We start from the raw sequence: 25,925 nt of genomic DNA on the forward strand, positions 1-25,925 counted from the left end.
CTTAGTGCCACAGCGAGGCACACACCGCAGCGCTTCACTTCTGTCCATTCCAATCCCTCGTTAAATCCAGCAGCCTCCACACTTGAACCGGTATTAAAAACAGAATGAAGAAGAACAACTTACCACATTACGTAGCACAGAAAAGTCTTGGAGACCCCAGAATGACATCACTGTACAGCTAGAGCATTAGAAAACTGCTTTTTAAAAGGCAGGATGGCTGCTTCTTAGGATTAAGTACTTCAATCCAACAGGACAGAGCGACACACACATCTGAAGACAACTGCTGCTCTCAAAATTCTTCTTTATTAAGAGCAGAAAGGAAATTTTGCTTAAGTTCCATACATAAAAAAGTAAACAGTAAAATCTTCTTTTTAAAGTTTTTCCCACTGAAGAAAATTGAGAAATAAGTTGTCTTTTAGATCATGTTTATTTAAAAAAATAAAATTAATTGACAAAGATACCACACTATTTTGCATGCTGGTCATCCCTTCCTCCTGCAGAACCCTGCTCTGTATTCTCCAGCCAAGAAACCACTTCTATCAGCAATGCTTCAGCAAATGAACCGCATCAGCCTGGACTCAAACCTCAACAGCTGCTTCAGCCACACAAGTTAGTGAGATATCTGCTGTTACCAGCTCAGGTCTTTAGTAAATGAATTTCAAGTGGACACTAAACAAGTATTTCACTAAGAGATGATGAAATATTAAAATTAAAAGCAAGTCGTATTGCAGCTGTAATTATACTACATTAGAAACTTCGGTTGTTGGGGATCCATTCACCATACATAGATTATTCTGTAATCAAAGTAATTACAAAGAGAGCATTGCTCTCTGCATGCTTTCCTGGGCTCGGAACCAACAGAGTTGACTACATGTAGAGCTGACTAAGGGTGTACTTGGAATTCACTCTCTCAGGCAGGAGACTAGTTAAGGAGTGTTACTGATAACAAAGAATAAGAGTTATACAACATTGATGACGATAAGTTATTTTGTTCTTTTCTGCTTTTTGCCTTAGTCTCCGACACGTCTTGCCATCCGTTCATGTAGAAAACCAACTCTTTTCCCGTTTTCCTCTATGGTGGCTCCCCGTTTATTAATGGTGATTAGAATGAGTGGAAGAGGACTTGATTCGGAACACGTGGATGTGCAGGTGGGCAGCAATCTGGTTGCATACACTCACACAGTATCGAAGCAAATCAAAGAGAGAAAAGATCTGCCAAAAGAGAAGTTACACATTAGATCTACGCTTCCGTGACGTCAGTATGACACGATCCGTATGCTTTAGAAAAAAAATAACCATTGGGCTCTTCTCAAGAGGAAGATCTCAAACTCTGCAGGAGCAAACACTCTCTGTAGGCAGTTTCTAAAAATGCTGAACTGCCTTCAACTTTGTAGCACAGAAAATGCAAACTACAGAGTCCAAGAAAGGAAAAGATTCCATCAGCTACACAAATCCTGTGAAATTCTCCTCTCAGCTCCAAACAGTAATAAGCCATCAACTTTATTAGAAGGTTAACACTGACAGATAATGGCTGACTGCTTGAAAAATGCAGATGAGTTTAATGCTAAGACTTTTCCTAATGTGTTCTACCAGTAACTATGGGTATACTTGTCATCACAAGATGAAAGCAGAGCCATGCTACTCCTGCACCACAAATGACACGTTCCCTTCCTGATAAGCATCATCACGGATCTTCAAAACACTCAAAGCTCTGAAGATCTGCTGCACTGCTTTACAACCACATGAACTACGCACCAAGCAAACCCTCTTCACCTCAGTTTGCATAAAGGCCTGCTTAAAAATTAACTCAGTCAAGTGGGTGCCACCATCCTAAGGTGAGTCAGCTAGGTTCAACCAAAGCCAACAGCATGGAGGGAAAGAACACCAGGTGTTTGCAATGGTAACTGACAAGGTGAGCCCATACTTACCAGGGCAATCCAGAGTACAATATACTCATCAATAAAGCTGTTAAAATACTGGTCCAGAAATAATAGAGCTGGGCCTATGAAAGCTGTATCATGCAGGTGCATTTCACTTTTGGTCATGTGTGCAACCTGCAGGTAAAAACAAAGGAAGTTGGAGACATTAACACACTCCAGCAGTGACAGTGATTCACACAAAGCCAAAAAAGCTGCAATTAAAGCCACGTTACATACAGTGCATCAGGTGCCTGGTGACAGCAGCAGTGCTGGTGTGCCACAGAACTGAGACAGCGTGGGGCAGCACTTGCTTAATCAGTTCCCTGCTACAACCCAGTAAGTGATTCTCACTACTATTTCTCTCCAACCGCTTAACTTAAACTCGAGCACTTGGCCCAAACTCCCACAGCTCTGTCAGCTTATCTCCTCCCCCAGCAAACTTTCCTCTCCTGCACACACACACACATCAGGAGAGGGTTTCAGCCAGCTCTTCTCCAGTCCTTCTCATTGCAAAGACGTGAACGAACAGCTGCAAAAGGAGGAGAGACAGAATCCAGGGCTGGCAAGCTGTACTGGCTCTGTGTAACTCTGGCATCAGCATGATGTTCATTGCTGCAGTTCTAAGTGGAAAAAAAAACCTCATGTTCCATCCCCTGCACCTCCAAACTACTGAAGTGTGTTTATCACTTTGCTACACAAAACAGATGCAAGTCAGCTGATGGAATAACTAGAGAACTAGAGGAGCTACAAGAAGTCTTACTGCAATAACTGGAAGCTCTGGTGTACTTACCACGAGTTTGTTTGTTATCTTAGCAGATACAAAACCGAAAGTAAGTATATACAAGCAGGGGTGCTTTTCAAACAGCTGCACAGCAGATTTCTTGTAGATCATTGCAGCGAGTGCGATTACTGACCCAATATGAAGAAAAGGTGAAAGGACACTGGTTCCCTGCAGTGAGATAAAGTTAAAGCATTAAATTGACAAAGTGTGCACACCGTAAAATAATCTCAGCAAGCCAAACACTCACGTGGCGCGCAGACATGTGGTTTTTAAACTAAGAACACATGAAAAGCAAGTGTCTGTACACCAGCAATAACAGGAACAAGATGTGGTGAAACTCCAGCGAGCACCAGCTGAGCGTGTGGTCAAACCTCCCCTGTGCTGAACAACAAGAGCAAGAACTGCACAGTGCTGGCACTCATCACCCAGGCTGGGGCTGATGCTGGCTTGAAGCACTGGGAGAGGTTTCCCTCTGCGAAGCTTAAAAGGCAATAGAACAGCCTTCTAAGCAGCAAGCCATTGTTAATCTGGCACAGAGCTGCCTTTTGAAAAGCTCCCTGGGCTTCGCAAGCGATATTGCCCACTGTAGCAGAAGATACCTGTACAGAAATCTGTACTTTTTAACTGGTAATATAAATATTACTCAGAATGAGCAAAGCCATACTGATCTCCTTGACCAGTTTCCTTCTGAATGGATTTCTGCACTGAATGCCCGTGGTCTTTTTGGAAATACGTATTTCTATTACCTGTTTGCTTTCAAATTGATCACATAAAACATCAAAGCACCACAGCCTTCTTAAACACAGGCATTTAAAACCTTTGACTTCTCAAGCTATTCTTACACAGCCTATGTTAACTTCTTCCCCCCCACGTCAAAGAACTGAATGGAAAATAGCACCACAATACTTCCTTTATGTGAAATGAAAACCAAGGTCATGGCTGGAAAGGAACTAAAATGAGCAAAGCCAGTACTCACTGCTATAGTGGATCCGTTTTTGCCAACTCCACCTGTGAAGATTACACCAAAGTAGTTTGTACAGGAAAATATGGTTCCTGCGACAGTACAGAGAGCTGGGAATATTTTCACCTGAATATTCAGTATTGGGATCTTCAATGGAAAAGAGAAAAGAAGTTAAAGATGCACAAGCACACTAGCCATGTTTAATGCTTCTGGTGCACTCAAACAATCCACTTTCCAATGCTCCATTTGCTGCATCCCCCCCACTACTTAATTTTTGTTGTTATTTCTGGGGTTTGTTGTTTTGTTTTGTTACAAAGCACATCAGAGAGGTGTGTGTTCTCCCAGTCGTGCTTCCATCAAGCTTCCCATCAAGTGGGACTCATCTTCAGTTACCTGGAAAGAACTGCCAAAAGCCAACAAGCAGGTAGAAACTGAAACCCACTGGTTACATCACCCAGTTAGCAAATGGGAAGATGGAGGCATCTGTAATCTCTTCTGAAATCGGTTGCAAGATGCACAGCTGCAACCCACCGTCACTTTGGGCAAAGCAAGAGGCACTGGGGGTGATTAAATAAAGCCCTGTAAGAAGCTGGGTGCTGCCTTACAGGCAGGGCAAGGGAAGCAAACAGATCACACAAGTCATCTCAGAGTCGAGCAAGCCTGGGAGCACAAGCAGGTGGGTGCTAAGTGGAAAAAGTGAGCACTGAAAAGCAGTTATTTTCTTCACTTAATGACAGTGTTTTGAGCGGAACAGGAGGAACTAGAAATGAAGACAGTTCAAATAAACCACAGCAAATACATTATGGAAGCAGGTTCTGAGACAGAGCTGCACAACAACGCCTTCCAACTCGATCTGTACCACTGAAACCTTCCCAGGCTCTTTGCTGAGCAACTGCAGCATTCAACCAAAGTAACACTTGGCCCCCAGCAGCAAGGAGCCCAGCCACACACAGAAGCCCAAAACAGGTCAGGTTGTTTCTATTTTTCAGCTGCACTCGGTGAAGCTTTTAGCAGATAGGGATCACTAATTTTTCTGCTGTGTTAAACACGTTGTTCTGCTTAACAGCTTAATCTCTTGATCTTCTCAGGGCTGCATGTGTTAACTCCTTGCTGGTTCATCCTCTGAAAGATGGTAAAGAAAGAATGAGTAGCAAACAAAAGGCAGCTTGCCACAGATCAGAGTGCTAATTGCAATCGTCCATTAATGTCAGGAGGCACAGAACCTGGGAAGGTCTCACCTCTGGCTAAGGAAGGTGCTGCCATGCTGGATGTGCTTTTCTGCCAAGAGGAGGAAAGCAATGGTGTGCCTCCTATGGGAATCAAGAGATTAAAGCTGAAGTTTCCCAAAGAAAAGGGGATTTTGCTGGGGGAAAAAAGCGTCTTTAAAGTGACCGATTCAAAGAGAAAGGCCACGCAGCACAGAGAGCTGCTCTGAAGCAGGGCACGTCCTGACTAAGCAAACACACCAAGGTCTGGCTGGGAAAAGCAAACACGTTAATAAAAACAAGTGGCAACAGGCAAAGAGCGGATTAAAGAATGCTTGCTGGGGAATGAATTCAAGCAAATGGTTCAACAGCAGATGAACCTCAGGCCTGGAGACCCACACCGTGGATTCTTCCAGATGCCATCACGGTTCTGTAAGTTGTAAAAGCAGATCTGGGAAGCAGACAGGTGTGGGCAGCAGCCAACGGGACCCACGCGACCTGAGTTTGCTCACTTTACTCACAGTTTTGCAGATCTCTGCTCCAGAGCTGAGACCCACTGAGACAACAGCAGCTGTCAGGCAGCACCTGGACACCCTGAAGGAGCCCCACACTGACACAGCACCCACAGCTCACAGAGCAAAGCCAATGAAAGCAACAACTGACCAAACACACAACTCTGCATTCAGCAAATGGGGATTGTTTTGCTTGTCACATCTTAGCATCAGAAAGTGGAATGTTTGAGCACGCGACCACACATTTTATTCCATTTATTTCCCCTCCCCAAGAAACAAATCCCAATACCACGCCACCAATTTTGCTGTCATAGGCAACATTAAATAGGGGTGGTTTCCTTATGTGCTATATTTTGCTCTGCAAACAGCAAGCAGTGTTTATCTCTGTAAATAACAGCAATCCCACAAGGAGAAAAAGGAAAACTCCTAATTGCCATGGGAAGCCTGAAGGCATTTTACTCTCTGGGGAGATTCCTCCATAATTCCAGTGCTGGACTTCAAAATAGCATTGGGAATTTGTTCCACCACACAGCACTTCTCACAAACGTCGTGATTTTGCTGGGAAAAAACACCTTAATAACCCAAACTACACCCTGCCCCAAACCACGCCACAGGTTCTGTGGCAGAAATTGTTATTTTTCTGCTTTCCTTTTGAAAAATAGAGAGAAGGAAACAGAATAAATTGGGAAAACCCAAGTGGGAAGCTAAGCAATAGCTGCATGGATGCCGGTGGCAGTAATTGCTTTGGAGAAGTCTGGCACCAGAAGCACGACCTGCAGCCTCGTGGCTTTTGTAGAGAGGAGTTCTGTCCCTGCTGATGCTCTTTATGCACTTTGCAGCATCATTCGTGATTTCTGGGGGTGTTTCAGCTCAAACCAAAAGCACAGATGGAGGCAACCAAGGTTAGCTCCTCATGCCAGACATTCTCTCCAACATTAGAGGGTTCATTTCTCTGGTTTTAGGAAGCAGATTAGGAAAAAAAAAAAAAAAATCAATCAGTGATTTAGGGTGATGTGATTCAGTATTTTTGACCATCTCTTGGTTTTATGGCAAATCAAGATTCCCTTATCCACCTTCAGAATGATGCTGTGAGCACACAGACATAATCAATACCCAGGAAGGAAAACATTCCAGGAAATTGATCCTTTGCAAGTTACTTCTAGGCATCTGTTTTTGTTTAATCCATACGTGTGCATATTTACATACATTCAAAGGCCCAGTGTGGCTCCACGAACGCTGCTCCAATAGAATACGCAGCACGTGAGTGACACTGCCTTGCAGCAGCAGCTCGGCTGCCCTCTGAGCCAGGCAGCCCTGGGAAGCCCACAGGACCCACCTGCAGCCAGGCTCAGTCTGAATGATCTCTTTTTAAAGATGACCAATTTGGTTTGTGCTCTGTTGCCATCACCTAAGCAGGAGCTGAGCACGCTCAGGCCAAATTATCTACTGATGGTCCCCAGCTGATCTCCAAAGCTCTCCTCCATACCATCAGTCCAATTCAGTACTCTCCTGCTCCTGATCTAGCTTGTGGCATGACATGCATTCAAGTTTTGGCCAGCTCACTCAAAAGAAACTGGGCTTCAGCGAAGGTGCATTTAAGTATGGGAAACATTTGGTAGCTTCCTACCTGCAAAATACGACAAAATACAAAATAAAGGAAAATAAAGGTGTTTTGTTTTTTTTTTTTTTTAACTAACTCTGGTAAAACCAGAGCGTACAATTATTGCCATTTCACTGCTAATAGTGAGGAAACAGGAAGAAACAAAAACCTTTCCCTCACAAAGGAAGGCTGCAGGCAGGTGGTTCTTCCAGGTGTCTGAGATTATTAATAAAGGATAAAGATAAGAACAAAATTACCAGAGATTGCCAAAAAGGTGGTCCTCCAATCACTGCCAGTAAATGCATGATTATTATGAAGATTTGCACTTCAGTCACATCAATTCTGATTAAGCACAAAAAGCCAAAAAGAAAAGCAGAATTACTCAAAGCAATTTCAAGTCAATTATCTGCAAGCTCAGCAGCTGCCCTCTATCATGCACAGTGTAAAGAACTTCCAGGTCCTGGGGAAAACAGAAGAGGCGTCAACACCTTAAAAAGCAAAATATATTTTAGTTTTACTGTTAGAAGTGAAAGCCATGCTGTTTTACACTTGTTTAATTTCACAATAAAACCCATTTCGCAATAAAAATCCATTTTTAGCCCTTAATTTTGCTCTAGCTGACCACTGCCAGTGCAGAAGTATTCAGTTTTAACCTTGCCCATAAAACCCAACAGATGGTAATATCTGAAAGACACTTTTAGCCACTATGATATCTTGTACTGTATTATTTCCCCAATGAATGTTCTCTCTGAAAAGCATCACGCTTGAAAACAGACCACAAATCCCTGAAGAGGATGTAAATATAAAGGTACAGATGCTGCAGCTCACACAGTGCAGCATCCAGCAGTGAGAGCTGCAGCAGGGCAGGAAGGAAAGGCTTACAGAAAAGCCCGAGTTTAAGGCTTTGTTTTAAAAATCATAAAACAGAAAGTCTGAGCAAGAAGGGAAAGCAAAGCCATGCGAAGCAGCTCCAGAAATAGGAGTCAAAGATGGAAGCAAAATGCAAAGAGGACCCCGGTGTGTGATATGGAGCCATGCAGTGCCACCTCCTACTCGGATTCTGGATCACAAATAATCCTTTGGGCCAACTTCAAACATTTATGGCACATATTTGCTCTCATCAGACAGCTCTACCTCACTCCACAGCCCCCAAAACTCCACTAAGAACAGCACTGGGCAGCTGGGAAGGGTTCAGCAACCGCCTAGAAGCCTCCTGGGTTAAGAACTCCTCTCTGGTTTGCAATAAGTTTAACTACAGAACAAATGAGTTTTGACTTCAGTGCTGCAGAAAGGCACCAAGAGGCTCCTTAGGACAGAAGACAAGATTTAAGACCCACTGATGACAAATTAAAAGCTTAAGCCACCACGAAAAATAAAGGGTATTTTCTTAGTGTTAAGGGTGAAAATGTCAGGGAACGTCGTGCCGAAAGGGATCCTCCTGTCACCATCACTACAGCCACTGTCAGATGACATTTTACAGGACACTGCGTCAATGCAGCATATGCCTGATGCTGGAATTACCCAGTGGTGTTTTGGTTTGTTTTCCAGGCTCCTACAGCCAGATGGCTGCTGCTCAGGAGTCAAAGAATGCAGGAATCCAAACTGGCAACTCCTCGAAGCCAGATCACAACAGGGAACAACCCTGGGAAGCAGAAGCTGGGTAAAATGGAAAGGAGCCACACTGTTCCTCTATTCATTTAACTAGAGCTGATGCTGTGTTTGCAGTTGTTTTAAATGCAGGCTGCTTCTACGAGCCACACTCATCCCAGCATCTCCAAAGAGCAGCTCCTCGCTGCCCAAACACAGCAGCTCAGCCTCTTCCTCCATAGTGCCACAGCACCAACCAGATCAGGAAACTGCCTCCAAGTGACCCAAACAAGAAAAGGAAAGGGAAAGAAAGGTTCCTATCCCAGCTTACAGCATATCAGCTTTCCTTCTGCATACTTTGCAACCTTGTGAGTGATGCAAGCACAGCACAGAGGGCAGCAGAAGGTCTGTGCTGCCTCTCAGCAGCAGAGCAACACTGTGCTGAGTTGAACAAGGAGGGAGTAAAAGCATGGCAACAGGCTCTGACTTCTGAATGCAGGGTAAGCAGACTGCTACCAGCAGCCAGAAAAGCTGTAAACAGCCCTTAAAACACATCACAGTAATAAAAAAATTGCAAGGAGAATGCCTTGCAAGTTGGAAAAACTAAAGCAATAATGGTTTTATCAATAAAGCTACTGAGAAAAGGTAACAGCCTGCTTTGGTGGTCAGGGAAGTTATTTACAGAGCAGGTGGATACACAGCTCCTGCCTAAATATTCCAGAAATAGAGCTTTCCCTTTGAGACAAAATTCTTTCGCACACTGAGGTGCCTCTTCCTATAAGGTTAGGAAGATAGAACACTGCATAAGAGAAAAATATTTTTGCTTGAATGGAAAAGGAGAGTTGGCACCTGCACAAGGAGAGAGAAAGTGGCATTTGGCAATGAGAGCAGGAGAAGCCCTGGGCTGTGCAGTGCCCGGTGGTATCACAGCAGCACAGCCTGGTATGTACAGACCTGCAGGAAACCATTTCAAAGCAAGAAGGGAATGAGCCAGTTCAAAGCCTGATACTATTTTCTCCTTGTGTTTGTATGTTTAAATGCTCTGGTGGACATCCTAAGAAAAACAGATGGGGAGAATTAGCAGCAGAAGTCCTGCAGCTCGAGTACAGGGGTTCCTTACAGCCTCTTTGCTGAGATATTTTCAGCAATCACTCGGGGCCACACTTCCCCTAACCTGACAGTCTTCTGCCTGCTGTTTCCTGATAAATTGAGTCACGTCAGCATTGCCCAAACAGTTTGTGTCGCTCAGCTGATGCGGAGATGTATGGCACAACACGTAGCTGCTCCCCAGAACCTATGGAACAAAGAGGGAACAGTTCCCTGAGACATGCCCCCACTACAATAGAGGGATGTAGAGTCACTGCAAAGTTCCTCAACAGACACAAAGCAGTTTAGCTCCAAAGATTACCTTGTCAAATAAACCAAGGACTGTTTTATCTTCTTCAAAACAAACAGAGGACCCCAAATTAAGTTTCTAAAACTCACCAGGGACAGGCAAAGAACAAAGAGCAGACAGAAGCAAAGCTACAAAGAACCCAGACCTGGTTTAACCACCTCAGAATGCCTCAACAGAGCCTTTAATTGCAAGGCTGGGAAAAAACACTGAAAGTCACTGATAGCTGGCTGTGCTAAGAAAGAGCAACAAATAGGGTCTCTGCAAAATAGAGGACAGCAAGCAGGGACTGGGTCAAACAACACCAAGAGCTGCATGCTCCCAGTGAGAGCTCAGTAATCGTTAACAGAGAATACCTGAGGGCTTTAGAACACAAAGCCAGAAAGTGTGGAAGCTGAGAGTTTAAAAGGTGCTTTTCACGCTGTGCTGCTGGCGTTCCTGACCCGTGTGGCAGCAGCAATCCTGCAGATGCTCAAGGTGCTCACCAGGTCCTGCAGCAGGAGTGCACACACTGCAACACACTGCACCTGCTCACCTGCCCTGCCTCGCCACACCGACCTCAGCTTTACCACCTCTCCTTTCTGCCAGAAGAGCAGATGATCAGGAACAAAACTATTTTAACACTTTCTATAGAAGGGCTGAGTATTTTCCAGATCTGTTTAACCTTCAGCTCCCTCATCACAACTCCTGTAGATGCAGTGCATGCAGCACTAAGCAGCACTGCTAGCACCTGGTTACAGCTCCTGTTGCTGGGCTATGAGAAACAGCAAAGAGAGAGTGAAACATTGCAACAAGTCCCTTGCCATCATCAGTCACTGCAGGATGACAGTGCAGAGCTGCAGCTCCTCAAGTCCTGCACACTGACACTTCACAACACAGTCAGCCTGGTAAACTCTATTATTTAACTTGAATCCTAAAGTCTGAGGGTTTTTTTTACTGACTAAAAACCTGCTGATCTTCTAAATAACCTCTCCATAAGCTAGAAGTGTAAGCAAACCCCATTAGCAATTTTTAGCATTTTTTTTTCCCCCTCTGTAATGCCTCTGTAAAAACCTTTCTGCCAGCACATGCAACTGCAAGGCATGGCTATGGTGCAGGAACCCACACAGCCCATACTGTGCCTCTTTGGCACCAGCTCCAGGACAGGGCTATGATTATCCCTTCTCATCAAAATTGACTGCCACCTGAAACAGCTATCGGATGGATGAAACAGCATGAATAGCAATTTCCTGTAGCTTATCCATTTCAGAGACAGAGCAACGCTGGAATGAAGTCTATACCATCGATCTCCAACTGCAAAATAAGTGTGATGCTGTCTGTGTGCCAGGCAAATCACCTGGAAGCAGCAGCAGCATCTTCACTTATTAGTTAAGACTAAAAATACAGATGCCAGAAGGCATCCAAATGCAGGAATTTAAGATGATTAAGGCTGTTCTGGAATTTGGGCTGCCTAAAATAAGTGCATGTGGGGGTAACTGTCACAGATAAACACTCCACATTCTGCTGCTGGAGGATGAGAAGCAGAACTCACACCCACTGCACACAGCAGTGCCACCAAGCAGCATTTATTTGTGATGCATGGCAAAGCATCCTTCCCAAGGGTGGGGTCATTGGCAGAGCCTAGACAAATCTCCATTAGTTCCTCCCCAACTGTGCAAAGGGACAGAACTCTTCCCTCCCCCTTGCACCCATCCTAATCTATTCACTTTCCTTGCAGAACTGAAGTTGATTCCTCTCACACAGCCCCCACACCAAGCAGCTGCTTCTGAAGTTTCTGGGCCTTCCAGTACTGCAGCAGGGTAAAAATCTTGATTGAATTCTTCCTTCCAGCCATTACCTGCTGTTGCCATTTCCCAAAACTAAGTATTTCCGAAAGCATTTCCAGCCTCCCACAGACTGACAGCCAAGTGTTTAAGAGGGAGACCAGCTGAGCCTTCACAGCACACCCACCTGGCACTGCTGCACACACCTGGCTGCTGACACCACTGGATTTAAAGCAGAGCCCATGCCTAGCCGTATGCTGAAAGCAGAGACTGAGCTGAAACACTGCATAGAAAAGACAAAAAAGACCAGTATAATGCTCATCAGCACAGCTTTAAGTAAGGACATGCAAGTCTGTGAAATATAGGAGATTTTCATTTTAGTCTGTTGCAGTTCTGAGAAGGCTGAAGGACCATCCTTATGTCCTCTAAGAATTCAAGGAAAACTCCTGGCAAATAATCGAGGAGAAACAAGAAATCTCAAAAATCCCAACTCACGTCCTACTGGTGGCATCTTATCACAGGGAGCTGAACACCATGGTACGACAAAAAAGCTGAAATAAGAAAGAAAAGCCCTTCCAGAAGGGTGGCAAAGCAACAGAAAGCGCTCTGAGAATCCAGACAGGCAGAAAGTGAAGTCACTCATGAAACTACAAGCACAGTTAAGAGACAGGAAGATGAGGGTGAAGCCGTACAGCTCAGAGAGGCATTCCTAAGCAGTAACCAGCAGCTCTGTGCTAACACACAGCATACAGCTCCCCCAGTGAGCTCAATTCTTATCTTTTTTTCTTTTTCTGGTGAGATGGTATGTAAAGAAATACCTCTTTACAGCTTCTTACAGCACATTGACAGAGCTGCTCCCACAGCATGTGACAAAACAAGCAATGCTCACAGCAAACCGTTCCTCTTCAGGGCAGCCTTGCTTTGTTCCCAAGCAAAAACAAGATGCTTTCAGAGAAAAACAATGTTATTAGATTGGATTTTTACTGCTTCCTTAGCAAACATTTTCTCCTGCTCTTAAAAAGCACGTGTGAAATACCCTCAGAAAGATGCATTTCCTATCCCAGTTACTCTGTGCATGACAAAGGTGCTGGGAGGCTCAGTCCATGCCACCACTGCTGGGAGCATTAAGGCTTTACCGTGTAGTTCCAGAACGTGGGCCCCAGGGTTCCTGTGAGGAGCTGCATGACTATTGTACAGAGCACCGACTCTGTAACATCAAATCTACGTGCGAGGGAAAGAAACATTTCAAAACATTTATTTATTTTTTTTTTTAAGCACTTCGGTTTCAGTGAACCCATCAGAACAGATTTGCATTGGAGGTGTATAATAAAACTGCTATGCCATGTTAGGAGAGCGGCCACTGAGAACACAAGGGGTGAGAGGGAGGGCTTTAGCAACCACGAAAAGTGACAGTATTAATGAATTTAAAGTGCTGTCACCCAGATGGGATTTACACACAGACATGATACAATTCAATGTTCTACTCAACACGCGATGCAGTGTCATTGTTGGATAAGGAGGAATTAAACTCCTTGCTCCAGGTCACAACAATTAACAACGGCCCAAGACTTCCCATCTCCCCATCCCATTCTCAAGCCCACACAGGATGAAATACTTCAATGTTAACAGGTTCTTCTTCGGGCAGAGCTTCACAAAGTCCATTTAGAACAGCAACAACTGCCGTGTCCCGCGGTCAGGGAGGGAGCAGAGCAGCACAGCTCACTGACTGAGCACAACGTGCTTTGCAGTCCCATGCCCCAACTTCCATCTGATACCCATTTTCTGCTCACCATCACAGTCAGTGACTAAGGAGATCTAAAATTCTTGTTTTAGCAAACATAGGAAGAGAAAGTTGCACACATGACTTTGGTTACACTTTCCTTTTCTTCCTACATTACTCAGTATTTGTAATTTTTACATGTTTTTTTTTCTCTAAACATTACCCAGGAAAGGTCAACAAAGAGGCCACCGACCTTGGCATGTGCTTAACTCTGCTCAGATGCTGGCAGCAAGGAGGCTTTTGTGTGCTGGCCACTCTGCTAGGTTCCCTCATCAAGCTGGAAAGAGCCCTGAGCCAATTAATGCACAACTGATTAGTCATACATTAAGAATACACACTCGTCAGTGCTAATTTATTGAGCACACTGAATGTGCAGTTTTTGGATGGCTCTGTTTGATGAAACAACTCATCAGGCTTTACAAGTATCACCCTGAATCAAGTTTCAGTTTAGAAACAGCTGCAGTCAATTCTTGTCCAGAACGGTGAACAAAAAGGATTTCAAAGTTAAGAGATTTCCTGAGGAGAAGTGAACCAACCAAGAACAGGAAACAGACACTTGCACTGCAATCATGTCAGTCAGCACTGACACAGCCCTTCTGCTGTGCACAGCCATGGGGGGAAGATCTGTACCCCCCTCCTCTCCATCCAGAATTCCCTGTGACAGCCCCAGGCAGCACAAGGCAGGCAGGAGCAGCACTCCTGTCCCATCAGAACATGGAACTGATGAGGCTGGGAAACTCAGGGGGCTGTGTTTATTACTTAGAATTCTGCATAGCAGCACTCTGCTCTGAGAAATGATTCCATCTGTCGTATCAAGTGTGCAGTGGGATTACTCAGGCTGAGCTACAACCTACAGATCTGATCATGAGACAAAAGTGTGTTTTCTTAAGGGAAGCACTGCAGCAAGAAAAGAATGTTCATCATCACAACACAGAAGAAAAAGGCTGTGAGACACACACTGGAATTCAAATGCTTCGTTTTAAGGGATATTACAGAGTTCAGTCTCAGCCAATTCCAATCTACCATTTTCACTTGAGTGTAACAAAATATAAAACACTTACCAGAGAGGGAGGCTTCATTCTGGCTGGTTTCTGAAATACAGCCCCAGTTACTGCTCTCTCCTTTCTACCTCAGCAGTCGTACAGCAGGAGGGCTCAGAAGGAACCAACTGGAACTTCTTGAACTGTTCCCTCCTCTCAGCATTTACTGATATGCCATCATAAAACATCCTTAGAAACTCATTTCCATCGTCTGTATAGACACACAACTAATTTCTACCAGTGCCAACTTTCCATCTTTCAGTTCAGCAGGGTTAGGGTAAACCCAGTGAATAACTCACAGGGGAAGTGATGGAAATCATGATGCAGCAACATCCTCGTGTCTCTGGGTGGACTCCAGTGACCTCAGCACTACCCATCAAGCTCAGCACTGCTGAGTGTGAAGGACTCCCTTCTGCTCTGTGCCACTGTCTGTGCTGCACCAGCATCTCTGCTGTGGTTCGTGTCCCTTAGAACAGCACCTGAGTGCCAATGCAGAACCCAACACTGCTCCAGCAGTGACTAAAAGCTCCAGCTTCACTTCTAACCACCCTGGATTTGAGACAGCTCCTGCACAGTCAGGCTGCCTGCACACTGACCTCGCAAAGTTAAATGCAGTACTGAGTCTGCAGAAACATCTCCTAACATTTCCTAAAACCAGAGTAATGAGCAGCAGTACAGAATCCAAGCAGAATGAGTCTGGGTCTAGAACCAGAGCTAGTAACCACCACAGCACAGCTAACAGCAGGCAAACTCCGTTCAGGTTTTGTGCCCCATACCACTGAATGCCCTCAATTTCTGCAGGATGTTCCCAGGGCAGCAGACCTGCTTCCACACAGTCATGTGGAAGTCCAGGTGGATGTAACAGCTTGATTTCTGTGACACAAGAGATGCAGCTTTCCAAACCAGAGATGCCCCAGTTATGGCACAGCTGCACTCACCCAGCACTGAGCCTGAAGCAGAGCACATCTGCATTGTGGCACAGCTATTCCACAGCCCAGAGAAAACAGGACAGGAAAACAAAGCAACTATTTGCACTGCTAGAATATCACCTTATCCTGCAATTCCAAACCACCCTTGTGCTCCTTCAGCAGTGCAGCACATCCCCGCTGCCCCACGAGCCCATTCCCAGAGCAGATGCTCGCTTCTGAACAAAGCCTCCACAAAATACACCCCGTGCTGCTCCCTGCTGCCCCTGCACTGTCGCTACAATGACTTGTACTGCAACAAACCCAACCTGGAGAGGGATCCAGCTTCCTCACCGTGGATGCTTTACACAGCACTGACCTCTAGCGACTGAGCCACTGAACCAAACTGCTCTGAGAAGAGCCATCAGCTGCCAAGTTCTAACGAAAATGTTCATATTAAATATAAAGATGGAGACAGATCACCAGAAGCACACTGTCTCAACAAGCCTGGAGTGTCCAGCCTGGCTCTGATGTTGATGAGGGGAGAAAGAACCAAAGCAGCTGGTGTGCTCAGTAATTCAGTTTTTGGTCTCTACCTGCAATAAATACTCTGTAGCAGTTTAACAGAAGCAATCTAATTTTCTCCTCCTTCAGGGCAAACACAGCTTGCTGATAAAGTCCATCTGCAGAGCAGCAAAGTTGATTACAGGCTTAACTGTTCAAACTTGAACTGTGTTTAAGGAGAAAAGTATTAATCTGTCTTTAGCAGCCTGTTGCTGCTTTGAGCCACTCACAGTTTGCCTACTGAACTGATCTCTGTAATTAAATACAGTTGCACCTGAGGATACACAGACAGGAACAAAACACTGCACGCTAAAACCTCTTCTGCCCATTTCACCAGCTGTCTGATTCCACCACTCAGGAGCAAGAATAACAAAGCCCACGTGTGCCTGCAGATCTGAAGAGGCAGATGCAACACTGACTTGCATTCAGCCTTACATTTGGAGAAATGGAAGATTCAGAAAATAGCAATTTCTAACAGTGAGAATCAGTTCACAGACTAAATAGGCTCAGCTTTTTTGTCATAGAAACAAACGTCAGCTTGTGGCAGCCTGTTAACCTTACGACACAGGCAAACGAAGAAACAGATGTGTTTACAACACAACGTAGGCTGCTATCTGAATTGCCTTCTCTAGAGTAGCTACATACTGATGGATCGAGTTTTCATAACATCAGGCCATGGAGAACAACAGCATCTGCTGCAGCATGAAGCTCCTCAAAGCTAAAACCAAAGTTGCAGTGAACACCAGGAGTAACTCACACATCTGCTCAGAGCACAGAGACATGCCAGGTAGCTTTGACACCTACATCTGCAAAGTCAAGCACATGCCAAGGTTTTTTTTGCTCTCTGACTGATAAGAGGAAATCTGCCATTATCAGCATCCCACAGTGCTCACAGGGAGCTACAAACACTCAGTACTGAGAGTTTCAGTACAATGTGACAAAAAAAAAAACCCTAAAACCAGCCCAGGTTATGAGCCAGGTGTCTCATTATACTCTGCCCTTAAGAACTGGGACAGAGCAGAGGTCCATAACCACTGCCTTAGCACTGAGTACCTACAGGTGAGTAACAACTGATCATAAATAAACAGCACACATTGTAGCATTGTTTCAAAATCCCATACAAACTATGGGTGAATTCCAGATGTTTCCAGATGCAAATTCATTCTGCAGCTTATTTGAAATGTATTTTAGATTGCAACATCACACGTCCCATGTGAAGGCTAACAAATCCCACCACTCAATCAGCCCTTGGGACCCTCACACACAAGCAGATGCAGCTTTATGTGCTGGTTTTCAAAGCATCGCATTTTGTGTCATTACTGACAGAACAATAATCTACAGTCACATAGATTCAGAAATTCCAGATGCAGTCACAACATCAATTAATACACTGCCTTTAAGAGTTATGCTGCATAGTAAGGGCGCAGTAAAGTACATCACCAGAAGTCAAGTAACACAAGAGAGGTGGTTAAGGCAGATTACCACCACCTGACAAAGCTTTAACATCTCAGAGGTGAAGCCTCATGTGTGTGTTCTCCCCCTTATTTATTTACATTTAAATCAAGTCACAAGCTCCTAGTGTGACAAGGGCTGTTTTACCACTCCTAGGACAAGCTAAACAACATTCACTACTAACTGGGGATCCAACAGCTACCACAAGCTCTAAGCACATAGATACAAATCTAAGCAACCTACTACTACTCCAATGACAAGAGCTGCAATCACAAGGAGGGATGAGACAGGAAAGCCATCAAACTTTATTTCCAGCCCATACTTACATGCCAAAGCGCAGCGTCCCAGAGACGTACGTCTGCCAGTGCGCGCAGTAAAACATGAATGTTCCAGCAAAACAACAAAAGAACATCCAGTCAGGGTTCGTCCCCAGCTGCACAGCAATACAAGTTCCCAAAACCACAAAGACTGCAGAAGAAAATCAGTCACAGAGTAAAAATATAAAGTGTGTGTAAAGATCCTTACCAGCAGCAAATCTAACAAAGGACCCAGACAGGAGAGCGAAAGGTACCCTCGTGGGTTTTGTTTTATAGGCATTTATAAGAGAGAAACATTTCCATTAAAGAAAAAAAAAAAAAGAGGGTATTACAATTCCTATCAGTTAACAGAAGTTCTCAGCATTAAGGTTTTGTCTCCTCCATTTTTACTGAACTTAGCAGGATTAGAGACCAGCAGATCTGAGCCATTTAAGCCTGAGAACAGAATTCCAGGCTTTCCTCACATAACCAAGGCTTGCTGAACATTTTTCCCCTTAAGCTTCATTATATCACCAAGAAAACCCAAGCTATGACATTCAAAATGCATAAGGCATCTCTGCATTATTTCATTATTATTTTAATGCAAGACTTTGACAGAAGCATTCATACAAATACAAAGTATAGAGCTTCACAATTTAAACAACTAAGAGCAATTGATCATCTCCTTTAGTGAGGGTGAACTTCAGGCTGGCTCAGGGAACTCCACCTACTTGGCAGGGAGGTGACCTGACCAACACTACCCAAACTCAGCCTTCCACTGCCCAGGCTCCAAACGTGCCCTGTAATTGTTCTGTACAAATTAGAGCTAAGTTAATATAGGAGAGCACTTCCTTTTCAGAACTAACACTGAGAAAGCATACATAGAACTGCTGGACTTAGTGATGTGCTTGAGAAGACATTCAGCTGATCAACACGACTGTCTGTGGAAAGAAAACTAAACAATCCACAAATCAGTAAAGGAACTTCTCCTATATTCCAGATTTCATCCTTGAAATGCTAACTTAATCCTCATACTTCAATTAAAAAAAAAAAAAACAATACCTGTGGAAAGTGAATCACAGCCATGATCAAAAAGTTCTCCCAGAGGAGTGCTGCTGTTTGTCCTCCTTGCTTGCTTCCCATCTATAGCATCCAGAGACTGGTAGATGAAAAGGCCACAAGCACAAGCAATGTATGCCCAGGGAGGTGCCTAAGGAAGAAATTGTCAGTGAGGGTAAAAGGTGTTTTAAACTGTAAGGATGTCATTTATTTTTAGAGAGTTTATTTTTTTTATTTTTTATTTTTTAGAGAACTTTAGACCATCTGAAACTCACTTTATAGCTTTGCGTTTTCACACACTTCCTTACCTAGAGGTCTATCAAGGCACATGCATGGATCTTTCAGTAGCTTGGAGGGCCAGACAGAGGGAGTCAGGGAATGTGAAACAGCACCTAATTGTTTGCTTTGTTACTAAGCTTAATTGGTGCCATGCACTTTCTAAGCAGGAAGCTGTATCTGAAAAAAAATACAGCACACAGCACATGCAAAGCAGGACAGTTACACCCTTTCTAGCTTCTATTTCCTGTAGGGGAATTTGTAAGCTGGCTGAGCAATATTGGAACTTGAGCACCTTCCCAGCCCCCAAAATGTGGAACTGCCTCCCAAACGCTGAGCTCACCTTCGCCTTACTCCTGTGCTCAGACCTTTGGTTGAACTACACTTCCTGAGATCTGCAAAGCTTCAGGGCTCTGCAGCACAGCATACTGCCATATTTTTATTATTTTTACTACTGTATAATAGCAGCTTTGCCAAATCTATGCTAACAACCCTTAGTATTCAGATTCTGTATAGCAATTTGTACGCCTATAGAAATACAGAAGATACCAAACCGCCTGGCTTCCTCTGGCCAACACAGCCTTGACTCATTTGTAGCACATCCAGCCTTCTCTCCTCTTCTTGCATTGTTCTAAAGATGCCACCTGCTCTGCTTTTAGCCATGTCTCTATTCAAACTACTTGCATTTTCTCTTAGCTACCAGCATATCCTATGACTCCTCCAGTTGACAAAAGGTGTAGCCAACTTGCTTTCAAAAAGAGCAGAACTAAGACAGAGCTGCAAGGAAGAGCCAATTTACACCTCAAAGCAATGCTGCTTTCAGAAGAAAACTGTGTTTCTAGAATCCCAAAGTCCCATTTTCACCCCAGACAGCTGCCTGACACTTCAAAGCAGAATCCTGCAGCTCCACCACAGAGCTGGCATCCCACTGCAGGGCTGCATTGCCAGACAGCAACGAGATCAGGCTGAGCACCAGAAAGCAGCAGAAAGCCCCTTTTCAGCTGAAGCGAGAAGACAAACCCACTAAGCACAAAACAAACGTGTAACAACTGTAACGCAGCCAACCACAGCTGTATGATTCCATAGCTTGCTTAGCATGAACTTCAGAAGTTTTAATTACTAAGCACAATACAACTGTGCTCTAAATGAAGCTCAGGTTCAGTGCCTTGTACTGTTATCAAAGCAAGCAGCAAATTACAGTCACATAGCAATGCTGCTGTCTGAGCCAGGAAGGAGCTGGGGGTGCATCAACCTACACAGGTTTTATAGAGTTCACAAAGCCAGTAACTTGAAACTCCTGATAAAGACTTCTGCATCCTTGAAACTAGAAGTTACAAGAAGGTGAGACCTGAGTACAGGTCATGAGCATTTAGTACGCTCAGCACAAAGGATACAGCTCCTGGCTCTTACCCAGCCTTCTCACATCACAGGCTGCTCAAGTGACATGCTGCTCCACGTGACTATTTTGTGTCCTCACAGCACATAACTCATTGTGTCTGCAGTCCTCATCTGAGCTACTCCATAACGCAGTCTGCCAGGACCACAGAGGATACAGAAGGACACTCCCTGAATTCAGCACAGAGGGGTTAGTTACATTAGCCGTGGAGGAAGCAGCCAGCTCTGATCTCCTGAGACCGTTTTGCCAGTGCTCATCCCTGGTTTGATCTAATATTGCTCCCTGTTTTGCAACTCTAGCTGGGTTTGCAGCGCTCAATTAACCGCCAATCAAATCACCCTGCTCTTCTTGTTGTGTAGTAATTCCAACTCAGATAGCTGAAGTGACTAACCCAGTCACAAACAGGGAAAGCAAACAGGAAAACAGGACAAAAGCTACACAAGCAAGGCATGTAAATTTTTTAGTTGCCTGCACATGAATCACAGAATGGTTTGGGTTGGAAGGGACCTTTAAGATCATCTAGTTGCAAACCCTTGCTGTAGGCAGGAATACTTCCCTCTAGACCAGAATGAACTCAAGCATATCCTTGAGGGGCTGCAGCTTCATGCAGCAGGTCCATCACAGCTGCTGCCCCAACAACTACTTTGGTACTGGACTCCATCTCACACAACACATAATGGCCTACAGGAACCCTTCCATCAGCCCGCAGCAGAACACACGCTCCCCAAAACCTCCAGTGCTCTTCTTCCTGCATGCAAGCACCAGCATCACAACCATTTGTATGAAAACTGTGGGCTACTTGTGGAGAGAGAACTCCCCATAAACACAGCAGGGAACAGTGCCAACTGCTACCAGATCACAGCAACTACACAGGCTGTCAAAGGCCCAGAACTTACCTGCTCTGTAGCTGTTGGGCAGTAGTATACTAATAGCAGGGTTGTAAATATATTTATTAACAGTCCAATGATGGTGATCAGATTTGGGGCAATCCAGGCTGGAACTCTTCCAACTAACCATTCCCAGTAACCTTGCATTAGAGGTTCAAGCAGCGACCGTCCAGCACTCTGATATTTGTGTTCTTCTAACCGTTTCAGCTGGTGTTTTGACAAGGGAGGTGTAGGCAACTGAACTAGTTTGCTTAGCACACAGGCAGCAGCAGGACCGTGGGCACAGCCTGCAGGGGATTCCAGGTGCGACTCCCCGCATCGCCTCTTGAGGTTCCGATGCCCGCTCATGGATTGGGTGGCCTCAGAGTTTTTATTTGGCAGGTAACAGCTGTTACGGAGAATCATTAAGATCCTGCAACATAAAGGGTTGAGATAAACTGAAGGCGAAGGCTGCAGACAGGTTTGAAATATCAGGAGTTTTTAATGCTCCACAGAGCATCTCATTTTGCTAGCAGCAAACCAAGATGACCGTATAAGAGTTTTCCCTTAGAAAAGAAGAATATTTGGAGAACTGTTGAGGGAAGACAGGAAAGAAGTTTCTCAATGCAGTTATAAAGTAGCAAGTTGTACTGTTTACCTTTCTTGCTGCCTACAGAAGCAAGTATCCTGCAGCCACCTGCCTAAATTTCATCAGCAGCAGAAGCTTACAGCTGCCTGGTTACAGACTAAGGCACAGTCAGGTCCCTCACAGCTCCCCAGGGCAGCACACATAACCCACGTTCCCAGCTCAGATTATCAAACGATGGCAATACAAATAAAGAGAAAGTTCAGCAGCTTTGAAGCAGCTTCGCCTCTTTTGTGAGGAGTAACAAACCCTTTAAGGAGGAATAAGCACTTTTTTTCCCCCCAGTTTTCCTTAAGTGTAACCCAATCCAGCTGAAAACTCATTGCTTTTTTCAACTCCTAAGTAAGAAATATGCAGAGCTCCAGCTATCAAAGAGAGCTGCAATGAGAAGACACGGGGCCAGGAGCAGCATCTCCAGCACGAGGAGCTTTGTGGTATCCCAGCTCTCCAACAACACGTAACCCTCCGTACAGACTAACAGAGAGGTGGTGGAGACCAAAAAGGAAAGTCTGCTTTTTAAATGAGGGTCAGCCTATGTAAATAAACAGAACTAACCGTTAAGCAAGAACCAGCTGTAAATCAAAGGTCAACTGCAGTGTAAGACGAGCACACGGCAACTTCCAGCCCCGCTCCAGTTAATTAAGGCAATTTCTGACAGCACGGAGCTCCGCGAGTGGGAAGAAGGGCGCAGCGGGGAGCAGAGCGCGGCTCCGCAGGGAGGCGGCAGCGGAGGCACAGCGGCTCACGGCGGCTCACGGCCCGCCCGGCCTCGGGAAACGCGGCCCGGGCTCCCGCGGCCAAGCAGAGCGGCGAGGCGCAGTGCGGGACGCGGCCCGGCCGCCCCGCAGCTCACAACGCCCGGAGCTTTTGCGGGGGCACCTCCAGGCCCAGCCCGGCTCCTCACGCACAGCGGGCCGGCCCGGCGGTGCCCGTTCCTCGCCCCCAGCCCGGCCCTACGGCCCCCCCCGCAGCCACACCGCAGCCCCGTCACGCGGGACCCCGCGGCAGCGCACAGAGCGGCGAGGCGCGCGCACCCCCGCGGCACGCAGCCTTACCTCGGCCTCCGCGCCCAGCGGTGCTTTACGCCGCTTTTGCGACAGCCGGAAATGAGACGGGGAAGGGGCGGGACTAATGGGTGGGGGCGGGGCCGGGCGCGCGGGGCCGGGGCGGGAGCGGCTGAGGTAACGGTGCGGGGGGCGCGGTGGGGGGGCTGGGTTGGGGTTGGGGTTCGCACACTGAGCCGGCGGGTCCCGGCCCGCTCCGTCCTCCCTCCTGCCTCTCCCAGACACCCTTCGTCTCACCGCTCACCTCCCGGCACCGCCCGACCGCCACCCGGCTGCTCCCTCTCAGCCCCTCCGCCCCCCCACCGCTTAACGCGCCCCTTCGGTTCCTTCCCGCCTTCCTGACGCCCCCAGAGCCACATCCAGCCTGGCCTTCAATGCCCCCAGCGATGAGGCATCCACAGCCTCCTTGGGCAACCTGTTCCAGTGCCTCACCACCTCTGGGTGGAAAACTTCCTCCTAATATCCAACCTAAACTCAGTTTAACACCGCTCCCCTTGTCCCATCCATGTATCCAGCTCTCGGCCCCCAGCAGCTCACCCCCACACACAACTTCACAGCAGCTGCTGGGGGTCTGGATGGACAAAACGCTCAAAACGAGCCCTTTGCCATCGCTGAGCCGTGGGAGCAGCGCAGCCCGTCCATTCCCCACGCTCCCACTTTGCTCCGTTGAAGGTTCCCAACCTTTATCCGCTGTTATCAGTCTGACCCTGACAACAAGTTGTGCAAGGGATCACAGCCGTGTCCCCCTGCGACTTGTCCCCATCCAACCTTGCAGAGCACAAACAGCTTTCTCTTCCTGCCCTCACTGCAGTGTTTTCACAGTGCCCATTGCTGTGGCTGCACCCGCCTGCAGGGCTGGGAGCGCAGGGAGAGGCTGGCACTGCCTTTCCTATCCCAGCACGGATTCAGAATTCTCCCGTTTCCACATGTGCTTTCTGCCATTTTTCCACCATTAACTTTTTGCCCTTTGTGATCTCGGTCGTCTTTTATTTTTGTTACTTATGTAGTTTCTGTTCCGTGTGCTCTCAATGCTGCTGCACATTTCCTGTGCTTAGAGAAAGCTCTGTACTTTTAATGCCCTTCCTCAACTTGCTCTCGATATGGTTTGATATGATACCTGTCACAAGTATTACCTGAGGGTCAGCACTTCCCCCTTTAGCACACAGACATGTCTACAAAACAGGATACAGGTTTTAGAAAACAATCCTGAAGAGAGAGGTTCTTGATATCATCAGTTGGCAAAGGGCCTCGCTAGAAAAAAAGCAGGAGGCTGAGTGTGTTTTACTCCTTGCTGTTGAAAACAATAGGACAGGATGAGGCACTAATCATAATTAATTGCAGGGCTGGCCAGCAGTTCTGCCCCTCTGCACAGCATCCTGCAGCTGTACAGGGAGCTCAGCAGAGCTCTCACATTGCAACCACCTGCCACGCTGCTCTGTGCAGCTGACCACATGCAAATGTGGTGATTTGTGTGCAGGGCATTGCCTCCAGCTGTGGGGTGGGATGGATCACCGGGACACCCACAGTAATCAGTTGGGAACAGTTTAATTGCATTGAATCAATTTTAATTGCATTGGAACAGTTGCTTTCAGGTTTTTGCTGGAAAGCTTCTCATTTCAAGTTAAACCCTTCTATGGACAAGTTATATGAATCTAAAAGTCTTCAACCTGTTGTCCTGCATTGCTGCTGTTCCCACCATACAGGTGCTTCACTTCTTAAACCACTTAAGAATAGAAAAAACATTGAGTCAGGCCAAAAGTGCACCTACCCAGAGTCCTGTGGCAGTGACTAACAGAAGATACTAAGAAAGAGACTAGTGTAGATGAAAAGATTTAGAGTTACACATCTGGAGTGATTTCCTTCACATCACAATGATTTAGGGGAAAATGAAGTGGATGGGGAGCTTCACCAGAAAGATGACTCCGGATTCCTCTTGAGGGATTCATTCAACATCCTTATTCTCAGGTATGTGGCATGTTGTTTGTTTGTTTATTCTCATGCAAAAATCTATTAGTTCAGAAATAACGCTAAGGCACTGGTAACATTTAAATGCTAAAGGCAAATCAAAATCCAGATATCAGACTGACTGCCTGAAGTTGCTTTGAAGTTGGAAACAGAGATTGCTGTGCAAAATACACATTTCTTTCATACAGATTTCAAATTTACACATTTGAGATATGGGATTTTGAAGTTACATTCATTATGATCTCTTTTGCATTAGGGCCTTTAAATGAAAGTGAATGTTAGAGGACAAATGCTACATTATCTTCAGCTTAAAAGTGAAAGTATAAGGGTCAGAAAGCAAGCAGTTTCAGTGGTCACTTTATTTTTAAGATGTAGTTATCCGATACCTAATGTCTTCCTTACAAGCAGCTGAACCTTTAGTTTTATAAGGACGTAATTCATTCTTTTCAAGGTCTATCAGTCATGGGTGGCTGTTGCTCTGTCCCAGGAGCGTGCCTTGTTTGAACCACTAATACTGTAGGTTTCAAGGAAGCACAAGCACAAGGCGGTGACGAGTTTCTTGCAAATGAGCAATGCTCATTATGCGGCATTAGCTGATGAATCCGCCGAGCTGGGCTTCCGTGAGCTTCCCTGGACACACAGGTGGAGGAGGTCAGCAAAAAGATACGCCTTGGGAAGAGATGCTTGGGAGCAAATAGCAGCAGCGTGCAGGATGTACACACCAGCAGTGCTGAGATGTGTGGGAGGCGATCATCTCTGCTCTGTCGCAAGATTCACTCTTCTCTATTTTCAAATTCTTTTCCCTCCTGTGAAACTTATTAATTGTGCTTCTTGCCTCTTTCTCTCTCTTTGTTTTGCTAATCTCCTGCCTTTTAGGCATTTCATGTCTCCTAAG

The 25,925-nt window shown here is 45.7% G+C and overlaps 1 protein-coding gene across 5 annotated transcripts; it reads right to left on the bottom strand.

The window, feature by feature from the left end:
- Positions 1–408: 408 nt before the first annotated feature.
- CEPT1 (choline/ethanolamine phosphotransferase 1) lies at positions 409–24,952 on the bottom strand. Of its 5 annotated transcripts, none has more exons than XM_085210474.1 (10): positions 23,603–24,952; positions 21,386–21,788; positions 18,821–18,968; positions 17,789–17,930; positions 13,695–13,790; positions 12,858–12,942; positions 3,677–3,808; positions 2,710–2,868; positions 1,929–2,054; positions 409–1,212 (listed from the first exon to the last, which is right to left on the bottom strand). In XM_085210474.1, exons 2-10 carry the CDS (start codon positions 21,779–21,781, stop codon positions 1,093–1,095), a joined length of 1,404 nt encoding a protein of 467 aa, XP_085066600.1. In that variant the 5' UTR covers positions 21,782–21,788; positions 23,603–24,952; the 3' UTR covers positions 409–1,092. The 5 variants fall into 5 exon arrangements, with proteins under 5 accessions (XP_085066600.1, XP_085066599.1, XP_085066601.1 ...); XM_085210473.1 differs by lacking the exon at positions 23,603–24,952 and adding an exon at positions 23,057–23,128; XM_085210475.1 differs by lacking the exon at positions 23,603–24,952 and adding an exon at positions 22,557–22,997.
- Positions 24,953–25,925: the final 973 nt, after the last annotated feature.

This window comes from Meleagris gallopavo, chromosome 28 (genome assembly GCF_905368555.1).
Source record: "Meleagris gallopavo chromosome 28, MGAL_WU_HG_1.1, whole genome shotgun sequence".
In the NCBI taxonomy this organism is placed as follows: Eukaryota; Metazoa; Chordata; class Aves; order Galliformes; family Phasianidae; genus Meleagris; species Meleagris gallopavo.